At 45.3% G+C, this 12,192-nt stretch overlaps 1 protein-coding gene across 1 annotated transcript in view; it reads left to right on the top strand.

Moving 5' to 3' along the window:
* The window catches only part of LOC108723828 (netrin receptor UNC5C), a 38,545-nt gene that overhangs the window by 9,650 nt on the left and 16,703 nt on the right, over positions 1-12,192 (top strand). Inside the window, exon 2 of the mRNA XM_018449835.1 lies at positions 1,934-2,169. Within this exon, the coding sequence (XP_018305337.1) occupies positions 2,088-2,169 (82 nt within the window). The 5' untranslated portion in view covers positions 1,934-2,087. The remainder of the gene's footprint in view (positions 1-1,933; positions 2,170-12,192) is intronic.

Raw genomic sequence — 12,192 nt, 5'->3', positions numbered from 1 at the left:
TCCAGTCTCTCGCAATCTATTAAATGTCAACATAAACACTCTTCGGTTTGGCACTCTTCTGTTTGGAAATCGTCGTGCATATTCTCGCACCGCCTTTAAAGCATTACCGTTGCAGAAACCGTATACAAAAACCATATCAGCATATTCACTATTAGAATACGTACGCGGCATATTGCAAAAGACAAAATTCATCTACTGTTAAAGGCTTTCAAAGAGCGACTGACAAATTCATAACAGAAAGTGGAAAATGTAATCAAATATGTCGGTGCTAGATATGGCAAGAAATGTAAACATTTTTTTTCGATTTCTCTGAAACGGAGCAAAAACGAGCATATGTCTATAGGACTTTTTTTCTTAGTTTTTTACTCCTCTACACGCTCCCGAAGTTTTGCCATTTAATTTGGAAACACCCTGTATATATAACTTAGTTATTTCATAAAATATCGCTGTATGACGATTAAATTTTGTTATCTTGATTATTTCCGGAGTGAAGTTTGCACGGAACTTAAAATGACGACTTAATACTTTTTCCCGCAATATACTAGATTTCACCACCATTCTGCTTTATTCCATTGCGTTTGCTCACGAGAAAGCTGCTGTACAACAGTACTTACAGATGTAATCGAACATCTAGCGAAAGACCTTGACGAACGACATTGATAAACGATCCCTTAGTCGCGTTTCAACTATAAACCGACTCGATGGGATCGTGTAACAACTTGGTACTAACAAGCTTTGCATATACGCACGCTAAGCGTGCTCACAATCATACGTTTCTACGCGAATTTTGTTGCATGATATGCACACATTGCGTGAATTTTAAGCATCTCGTTGAGAGTTAAAGTATCGATCGATAAGCAAGAATAACTCTCGCGTAACACTCGGAGTATAATGCCTCATAGATAGAGACGTTACTTAAATAAAAACGCAGATTAATGCGCGATGTTACTACAACTTCATTAAAATACAATATATTTCTCGGGAAACGTATTTATGTATAAAAGTAAACTCTGAATCCCGTTACGTAAAATCGGCTCAGGCACAGTTTTAAACGCATCAAGTTCCTGCCAATTTTGAATCGAGCAGTATATCTTGATAATCCTGAGGAACCGTATTTCCAGTAGACGAATCGCGTTTAATAATTAATTCCGACAGTTATCGATCAGAATCCTCCGCCCTGAAGAAACAGCAGTTTCGCGTTCGAGGGAGCCATCGAACCACAGGGGAAAATTACGCCCTCTCCCTTCCCGCTTTGGCTTTCCTTACGTTCCTTTCACGGTAGCAACGACTGAAAATGAAGGCGCCGCGAAGGAAATTTCGCGTGCTGGAAAGTGTCTGGCGCCGCTGGAATATTTAAATGGCAAGGGCTGCTAGCTACGTCGTAAGTGGCACTCTCGACTTTCCTAACCGTCTTTTACGCTTTCTGGTAGAAACACAACGTCGTGATGGCGACGCGACTGACGTTAAACCCGTTTCACCTCGATACTTCTTTGTCCCGTTGCGTGCGAGAGAGAATTTCCATTTTGTGTAAAAAGTAGTCTTCCACATAACATACATAGCAATGAAATAGGTTGCTTTATCGTATTTTTCGAAATATCGCTAAACGCAGCGTGTATTTCATTTACGTTCTTTATACCAAATGCTCAAGATTTACGGCGCATGCGATCGTACTTCGTCTGCGTCTGCAAGACATTATTTTCTAACGTTAACTGCGAGATGATAACATTGGCTGTATTCAGCAGAGAAAGCGGCTTTGCAACTGTTGTAAAATTCTTCAATATGATTGCTTTAGACATTTAGATCCATAAGGAATCAAAAGCAAGAATCAATCATATTGAAGAATTTTACAACAGTTGCAAAGCTGCTTTCTCTGCTAAACATAGGCATTATTGTAATCAATTCCTCTCATTGTTGTTTTCCATTTATGTTACAGGTGCGGGCTCGTCATCAAGCCGACGAGTGGCCAGTGTTGTGTCGAGTGACGTCGAGTGACGGTATTTAAGTGTGACTCCGACCAGTCTTTGCCTCCTTTACACCGTGTGCGAGAGATGAACGAATGACTGGACCGCGGTGATCCGTGATACGCGATGAGGCCGAAATCTTGCTCGCTGTTCCTGTTATTTTGTGTGCTCCTGCCCGGAGTGGTTCGTCCCTTCACATCCGGCGAAGGTAAATAAAAACGATTCTTCGAGCCGAGAGTAAAAAGCTCCGTCGCCGCTACGTCGTAAAGCTTCGGGCGGCAAGACTGTGTCGAGACAGTCAAGGAAGAGAGGATCTCGTAGAAGATCGTTAAGTTCGCCATTTAACTCGTGCCGAGCCTATAATGACCTCTCATCCCTCGTGGATTCGAAGAGCCGCGCGCGGCCCGAGTACTCTCACTCGAGGTACTCGCGCCAAATGCGACGTCCACTTTACGCAAGTTCTTCTGCGGGCATCCGTTTACATGAGAGAAATTACTGTTATGTTGTAAATTACGTTATGTCGTTACGTCGTTGATGAAATCGCTGATCGCATTAATTTGTTTTACTTGCTCTTACATTCGTCAACGTGTTTTACGCATATTCTTTCTTTTCGTGGCTGATTACGCGAAGCAATAGACAACGAATGCACCTTGCGCGTGCCGTATTTTTAACAAAGTTCGCAAACGAGCCTCAGTAAATAGTATACTTACGATGAGATGGCGGCGTGACGAGCTACTTGAAAATATCATCCGACAACGCTCTGGACCGCAATACTCAGAACGAGACGTAAATACACCGTGACTCGGGTATTTCGCTAACGATCGCGGGCGGGAAACAGAGGCATGCATTTTACGAGCTACAGGCACGGAAGGAAGATCGAGTATTGTAGCTAAAAGTATATACGAGCGACCGTTACGGATATGCAGGAGAGTATCCGCTGCGAGAAAGAGACCGAGAGACTGCTAATTATACGGCGAGGCAGCCTGACTGATTAGTCGTCGGTATAACCGACCGGTTACATTACACCAGCCCGTTTTCGATGATGGATTACGTTCCCCCGAAGCTACTTTTAAGCGACCTCCTGGACTACGTGGAAATTCCCGTTCTTTCTTCAATCTTCTCCTTCCTCGGGGGGACACCGCGGCTAACTAATTAGCGCCCCCGACATATCATCGTCATCGTTCACGTTAACGACGGATTGTATCTACCGCGACACAGATACTATAGTTATAGTGCGTCCTATGTGCGCACGTTAACGTAAAAAGGACGCGCGACAATCAATCTCTGTTAACTCCGGACAAAAGTATCGCCCGCGACGTCGCCCTAAAACAAACACGATTCAGTAATCCATCTTCCGTATTCTTCCGTCGACACATCTTTTTCACGCATTGTCCAAATTCCGTTCCCGCAAAGTAATCACGACGTCGCTTATCTTCGCGAGCGTTTGTTAGCTCGTGTACCGTGTAACCGTTTTCCCGGTAATCGGACAGTCTCATAAAACGGATGTGTATGATTTAACGCTAGGGCGAAACGAGGATACAATTATGACCTGCTAACCATCTTCTCCTTTAAGATCTAACTATATAATCTTGGCACACGCATACACACGACCCCTGTCCTTATTATCCCGTATGAAACATGCGTTGCCCACGCGCACACATCGACGGGAACAAACGGTGCCGGCTTGAAAACATTCGTTTTCCATTCCCCTAGGTACGTGCTGTACGTACAATAGAAATCGCAACATAGCGCGAGTATACGATGTACGAACGCATACACACCCACACATACACACCGTCTTCCTTTACTCATTTTTCTTGCAGTGCACGGGGCAGATAAATAATTCCCATTCTGACGCGCATCCTCGTGATGGAAGCTACGGCGAGCGGCATCTCGCCGTATTCTTCGCACGGTCACCGATGCAAGAAATCATATCTCATGTGCGTCAGTACATGTGCTCGTAAAGTGTGCTTTCCATTTCTCACGCATGTCCCTCGGATAAGTAACAATTATCTCCAACAAGCACGTCGCGTTTTCACGAGACAATGCGGATATAGTAATGCGGTTAAAATCGCTACATGTTCCTTGCGTGAAAGCTAACGTATATATTTATCCGTTGCATCAAAGGCTTTATTGCAGGTTACGTTACTTAAATAAGATATAACGAAGCCCTATTGGTCTGAAATACGCGGCGTAATGACACAGGCGCGACTGCACCTTTCAAGCATATGAAAAAGATTGCGATCTATTCACCAAGTCATCGCGTGTAACTCAGAGATAATTGCCGCTCTCATTATTATCATCGTTACGCGGGAAACAAGCCATAATGGCGATATACTTAGTCGCGTCAGCCGGCTGATAAATAACAATTACGGCCTCTGACCTCGTAATAATTCCAAGGAGAATTACACGCTCGTGGCGCCTATCACGAATGCACTACTCCGCGGTGGTCCGTCACACTCTATATAGCTCTACCTTAACTTAAGAATCATCGTCGTCGACGTCATCGTGCCGTCGTCGTGCCGTCGTCATGCCGTCGTCGTTGTCGTCAGGCAGAAAGTGGCGAACAAACGCGGCGCCTATCCGCTCACTCGCTGGCCGCGCGGCCATTCTCCTACGTACAACTTGCCGGGCGAGAGCGCGACGTATTATATGCATGTACGCACGCACACTCGCGCGCCCATGTGAATAATTACCCTGACGATTTATCGCGACGTGATATCGCGTCATAATTTCGCTGTCTTGACTGGTCTGGCGCTGCCGCCGCGCGGCGAGAAAAATATTAGCCGCGTTAATAATTAACGGTGCGCCTGCGGAGAGGAGGTCCCGCTTCAGCGACTCCGCGTTCTCACGTTTTGGTCGTCGTCGAACGCGGTAGCGACCGCGCACACCGTTGCACACCGCTTTGGCGACGTCAATTTTTCAACCGCGCTCGTTATCTCGTAACTGACACTGCCCGAATTTCACGTCGAGAAGGTATTCGGCTAGCGGGACTTTTTACGACGCGTTTCACTCGACGGATACCTACCTCCATCTCGCGCACAAATCCTGCTGCAAGCCCGGCAACTTCGGCTTTCGCCTGTGCGAAGCTCTCCGCATTCGCTCTCCGTGCGCGAGTATTAAATTTATGAAACCGATAGCGTCGCGCGTGCCTCGGCCGAAAATTTATGTTCCGCGACGCGGGATTATGCGGAGAAATTGATCGTTAATTCGTGCGCGCTCGGAGTTGCTTCGTGATTTATATCGAAGCTTAATAAGTACGATGCGCGCGAGTATAAGGGGAAACTTGCGCGGCTGCGAAGAGAATGCAACAGCAGAATTGATTTTGTGATCGACGTTTTTACGATCCCAATAAGGGGGATAACCTCGGCGAGTTTCGCAATTGTAACGGGTTAAGATATCTTCAAAAAGAATTGTCCTATCGCGCGCTTCGAAATGAGCTTCCTTAATCGCACGGTACAGTCAATTACGCGAACCGTGACGAATCGGTGTACCAGCAATAGCAACGGAGACGGCGTTTCTAATCATACCTCACGAGATGATCACGCTATAAATCGCCGGGCGTTATATCATCGCTTTCAGATTCGTTATCCACGATCACAGCGCGGCGCTTGCTCGTCGGGAGAAGATAATAGAAGCCCGCGCGCAGGCGCGCGAATGCATCGCGGATGCTCGAAAGGATCCCGCTACTCACGCCGATCGGCCGCAACCATCACCCTCCCTGCTTCGATAAGTATCATAAGTAAATCGCGATTACCGTTCGCGATATAACCCGGCGATCGGGAACGTAGGCTCTGGACGCAATGCGGTGGGAGCTGAGATCTGGTCTCGCGAAATCGCCACGGGCAAAAATGCAAAAGCCGCGCTCGCTCGGTCGTGCAATTACCCGGTTGGTTCCACCAGACTGTCTCGCTGGACTCGGAAAGAGCGTTTCTTACGATGGAGGCAGGAAAGAGAGGAGAGGAAAAAAAAGGACAGCGATCGGGAATGAGAATGAGGACGCGGAAAGAGGGAGAGTCTTTTTAATATCTCGTAGTCTCTCATCGGTACCCGGCCGACCAAGGAGTCGCGCGTTCCTCTCCGCTGCGACGAAAAAGGTCAGGTCAGCTTTAATTATCGTAAATCAAACGAGCGGGCCGCCGCACCGTGCCGACCAAGGAGGCCCGGAGTTGCACAAGCACAATTATTGTTGAAATCGGGGAGAATATCAGCGAACAGAGGGGACTGGAGCGATACCTCGCGAATATGCGAGGGAACGGTGATCATGAAATATCGGCCGATCGGTTTATGTTCTTCGAAGTCGTGATCTTGCTCGATGGAATTCTGGTTCTTTTCACGAGATTATAGCGCCCGGCTTTTGATTATCCTCAATTAATTACGAAATTATAAATGATGATTGTGAAAAGATCTGAAGCAAGGGAAATACAAGAGTTTCGAAATTTATCTTCATTTTGGTTTAATATCGCAATTTCTGTCTTTATTTAAGCGAAATGATAAAATGTAAAAGTAGATTTTCACGTTTAATGAGCTCGCGTGATGTTATTCCAGCTATAGTTCGCACTATACAAAATAAAAATCCCTGGCGATATCAGATCCAATTTATGAAACTCATCTTACCTCGGTCCTTTGTGCTTCTCTCTCTCATCACCCTTTTATTTCGGACAAAACGGAACGGATCACTTCAATACAATTTCGTTGCGGAATTGTAGATCGTTACGGGACGCGCATTTGATAGATCGTACTTTAGCGATGAATCCGATAATGTTACGCCGTGTACGAATTTTCATTCAGTTTTAATGGTCGGGAATTATAAAAGGATACGTGTGAGAAAGTATCAAGGAAGTGTATCGGCATGACGCATGCGATTCGACCTCTCGCTGTTATCAATACACCCTCGAAGAAGCCGCCGCAGGGGGTAACACGCGAACAGTCGTATCTGATTCTGTTATTCGCTTAATTACGCGCCTTAACGTAGCGGTGCCGCAATCGAGTCGTGTAATACGCATCATCACCCTCCATTTTCCACTCTTTGCGCCACTCTCGCCCTCGCTGCTCATGCATTTTCGAGCTCTTTAATTCATTTAGTCGCCGTCGACGCACACGCCGTCGTGCGTGCGTTACGCTTCGGGCTATATTCGATTATTCTCTCGCAAAAATTGTAAATCCCCGGCCTTGCTACATTTCGTGAACTTTTTACGAAAAATTTAAAAAAGGAATTCAGGTGAATTAAATCGAGGGAAAATCGAGCAACCGACATCACCACGTGTATAAAGTTCAAGCTTGAAATAAGGCTGTGCACCCGTTTTACAAAATCCTATCAGTAACACGTGCTACTTTCACACACGTGCAAAATGATACGCAATCTCTGACTAACCAGGATTAAGATGTATCGACCAATCCGGATCAGTGGGAATGCTTTAATCCGTCACAGTGCCATCTCGTCGCCGATCTCGTCGCCAGAGCAAAGTATCAGAATCACGATCTCTATCAACTTCTCTTTTAGCGATCTCCATCTGCGTTGGACCATGTCCCACGCACGCACGCGGCCTCGTGCGATACCGATCGATAAAAAAATGGTTGCGACCCACTCGTCGTCGTGTCTCTCGTTAGTCTGAACGACGGTTCAACAAAGTCTCGACGAGCGTGGAACTTGACTCACATTATTTAGACTCAGAGGTCGTGATCTGTGAACGGTCTAGAATACAATGGTGACCCGACCTGGCTAGGCGCCGGGCCTCTATTGTGACGTGACGACATAGCACATCCGCAACATTTTCGAACCGAAAACGGGCTCTCCGCCCGTTCACGATAGATCGTGGAAAACGTTAATTCAATACGAGCTTTGGATCTTATTGTCGGCTCGTACTCTCACGAAACCCATTCAAAATATTTGCTTTATACCTGGGCCGTATACTGTAACGCGACTTCGGGCTAATCCAATTTTAGAAACTGTCACCGGAGGAATCCCGTCTCTTCGCACCTTTCGCATGGGAAGAAGGGTGAGACATTTTATTCGATAGGATTTTACTGCAAGAACTTCAAACGTTACATTCGCGTGCCGATTCGAATTTCGCTGTTCGCTTATTCGTATCATTCGACAGTTCCGCGCGCGCACGAAAATAAGGGAAGGTACAAGCCGTTGGGTCAATGTTGCCGCGGCCACGAAACGACGACGGCAGCGATGGTGGTGGTAGGTGTTCGGTGTGTTCGCCGGCTAAAATAACAAGGCACGTGACGTGAGAAACAAGGAACCCCTTGTATCTTCCTTAATCCGTCTCTCTTCGTTTCGTATGCGGCATCTCGTTGCGCTTGTCCGTATACACTCCGCGTATACCTGCCGTTCCTCGCGTTCGCCCCTGCGAACGTGGCGTCGACAGAGCAAGGATCTCTCAACGGTGCTCTCTCGGTGCTGCTGTTGCAGGTACCTTTTGTTAATTAAGAGGCGTCATGTGTGGTCTCACCCCGGCGAACGGACGCACCGTGAAACTGTACATGAATGCACAGTGGCTCGTGTCTCTGTCTCGTCCCGGCGCGATATACGTGGCCAACCCGCATAGTAGCCACGTGGGGTTCGAGGATGCGAATGCACATCGCGTATGTACGTGTGCACGTACGTGTGTACGTAGGTAGTCTGCCGTCGTTGTCTGTCTGCCTGTTAGGCGTATCTAACGGAGACACGACTAACTAGCTCGTCCACCGTGGCTAACGAGGGAGGGGGGGCCTCATGCTGGCTGGCGCCGCAACCAGGTGATTCGGCGACGATATCAGACCGGATACAACGTTTCCATCCGGGTCCTATCGTCCATTCGATCGCATCGAATTATCGGAAACCGATGACAATTCTCCGATCGACGGACCGATGCGACTGCCGCGCGCGTGTCGCGTGACGTCTCTCGATTAGACTTCTCGCCCCAACTGTCGCGCACGAATTTTTTTTTCAATACCACCGTTATTAATCGATGGATCGAGGTAAACGTGGCTTTCGGATTGCGGAACCAATTCGAAATATGTATGTACGCGTCATAATTCGACGAGCCGCGTACGTTGCCCGACTACGCGCGTATAAAATGAATAATGATCGTGACGCTCTCCGCTCTCGCAGTCATCGAATATTCATTGTGCCCAAGATTCCACACGGCCGCTCGGAATAATTATCTAGAACCGATGGTGGAACTTTTTTCCGCCACTGACTCGGCATTACGGAGTCGCGTGACCTGGCTCAATTAAGTCGTCCGCCTGGTGCTTGCATTCTCTCTCCGCATTCTTGTTTTCGGCGTTTAAAGACCTCGGCCGGGTAAGCTGGCAAGCCGTTTCAACGTAAAGGAACTAACCGTGTCACTGGAAACCATAAAAAATACAGGCGAATTGACTGAGTAACGACGATGCACGTCGTATTCGATTCGGTGCCGAAAGAGACAGAGATCGAATCGCTCAGCGCGTTCCTATCCGATGATCCGATCTGTTCGAATTATCGAGAACCAATGAAAATCCCATTCCAACTCGTTCCACTTCCGCGCATCGCGTGACGTCGCTCGATTAAATCCACGTCTTGTTATCGCGTGCACTCTTTTCCTTTGTACGTATCCAATGTGCTGGAAAGGCCGCTATCGGAACGCCGCTAGTCGTACAAATAGATCATGGCTACAAATTATACAGCGTCAGACCAATTCGCAAGACGAGCGGCCATAAACGCGCTTGAGGCAACTGCAATTAGGAGAGAGAAACCCGGAATATAGAACCGACAATTCCAATTGGGGTCTGATAGTTATTCCATCCGCGCCGGTATTAAATGCCGACCCTTTGGCTTGTACGCGACGTTACGTAATAAACAAGACGTATGACAGGCAATACAACGACTCGCGTGATACTTTCATACATTTCGCCCTACATGCAATATCGTGCCGTACAATAAAATCCCGGACGAATGCATACGCATGTTCGAAACGGTTAACGAACTGGCCGCATGCGCCCAAACGGCTAACGAGAATTCATATGGATGAATTCGCCATCAGGAGAAACCAGGTAGAATGATTTCGATGGGTCCTATCGGCCATTCGATCTGCTCGAATTATCGGAAACCGATGAAAATCCTATTTTACTTGCGTCTCGTACAAGTGCGTCGCGCGTTACCGAATTTCGGCTCTGACTCCGGCGTCGTCGTTGCGTTCTATTCAACCCTTGGCAATTGCCAGTTTCATTGTAACATCGCCGTCGTAATTCCCTTCAAGAACAGTGTCATATATTTTTTAATATATTTATTTGATTTTTTTCTAACTCGACGATATTTGTTTTAAACACGTACGTGATGGATTCAATAATCGTTGAAATGAATAAACCAAATATTGTCAAAATTCGGAGAAAGGAATTATCAATTTGTCCATCACTAATTTATAAATAAATAAATAAATAGATTTAATTAAGGATGCGGTTCATTTAGCATTACAAATGCTACGAAACAATTGATTGAGCAATAAGAAGAAAGAATTTTTAATTGACCAATCAAAGAATGCTTCAAGGCATTTTAGTATCAAATGGACCGTAGCCTTAGCGATGCACAATTGGTAACCGCTTCCTCTGAGTTTTGACGATAACACGTATCACTTTATTCATAAATGCTATTCTCATATATTTTATCGTACCGAAACGATCGACCGTAAGGTGAATATGCGCATCTGCATTGATCCCGTAATACATCGCACGCGTTTATCTCATATCGACACTGTATTGCCGTTGCAATCCGGCGACTGCAATATGCGAACGCGTTAGTGTTAACGCACAGCATGATTTCTTTATCTCTGTATTTATGTCGCGGCAGCAGTACGCTCGATATCGGACTTCACATTGACAAATTGAACATCGTATAAAAAAAATGAAATGCAGACGGAGTTACTGTGGCGTATTTTTTTAAGCTTCTCCATATAAAAAAAGTGCGAGAGAGAGAGAGAGAGAGAGAGAGAGAGAGAGAGAGAGAGAGAGAGCGAGAGCGAGACAGACGATACTATAGGGTGGCGCGTTTATCGCGATAGAAATTGTGGCCCCCGGCCAAATGTCGCACGGGGATAAAGGTCTAACCACTCGTTGGCGGAAAATACATCGGACTTGTGCACCGGTGCGCCGCGTAAATCCGAAAATTCATTACTGCAGTGCGCACCGCGATTGTTCGTAGCCGGCATTCGTAGTCGGCCTGCGCGAAGCGGCGGCATTGCATTAATGGCCGAGCGTCAGGATTTACAGGAGCGACACCATTGTTGACAGGCAAATATAAAATTTTCACGTCTCCGATAGAACGCGCCACATGAATAACGATCATCATCGAATTAATAACTGGACCGTGAGTTACGGTTACGGCGTATTTAGACGGTCGACTCTGCGCTTGCCGCGACGCCAGATTTTCGCTGATTACGAGGCATTATGACGGCAATTACAATACGCAATCAATCCGATTTATTACGTAATAACAAGCGCTATTATGTGTCACGCTTAATTGTTCATATTAATGTGCAATTTTCCATGAAATTCGTTTGTATATTGTAAGAATAAATCAATGTTACTTCTCTCTTTATAATGATTATAAAGATAATAATGATACACGGAAATAATGGTTTTACTAAAGTATCTAAAAATTCAGCTAGATATAGATCTGAAAATAATTTTGTTGGACCTTTTTGTTGGTTCGAACAAAATTATTTTCATATCTGTATCTAGCTAAATTTTTACACTAAGAAAAAATTGTTCATTTGATTAGATTAATTTACTAATTATTGATTATTGCAATAATGTCTCAGTGATCAAATTGGTACGACGCCTGAAAAGTTCAGAAGTTCCAAAGTTCAACTGGCTGAGGCAATATTTTTTGCGAAGAAAAATTATTCGCAGATTTTTTATTTTCCTTAACATCTAATTATTAATATTCTTATAAAGATGCTTATTAGAATAAAAAATTATTAAATTACTTATCAATTTAATAAGCGATATTACTATTCTGGTTCTGCTCATGAATGTTTCAAGACCGAAAAAAATTTCGACGTTCAGTTTGCAGAATCAGATATGTATATAAAAATTCACACAGAAATATTTAAACACTAAAATTCGCTTTGATCAAATATAGAAATTTCTCTTATTTAATTTGATAAATTAATTCAGTTAATTGAACAACTTTTTTCAGTGTAGATATTTCAGCAAAAGAGATATCTACTTTCTTTCCGTATATATATATATATATATATATATA

Source organism: Mycetomoellerius zeteki, unplaced genomic scaffold, assembly GCF_001594055.1.
Source record: "Mycetomoellerius zeteki isolate Tzet28-1 unplaced genomic scaffold, Tzet1.0 scaffold25, whole genome shotgun sequence".
Taxonomy (NCBI): Eukaryota; Metazoa; Arthropoda; class Insecta; order Hymenoptera; family Formicidae; genus Mycetomoellerius; species Mycetomoellerius zeteki.
Note: the sequence above shows the minus strand (reverse complement) of the source record. Positions and strands in the feature narration are given on the sequence as shown.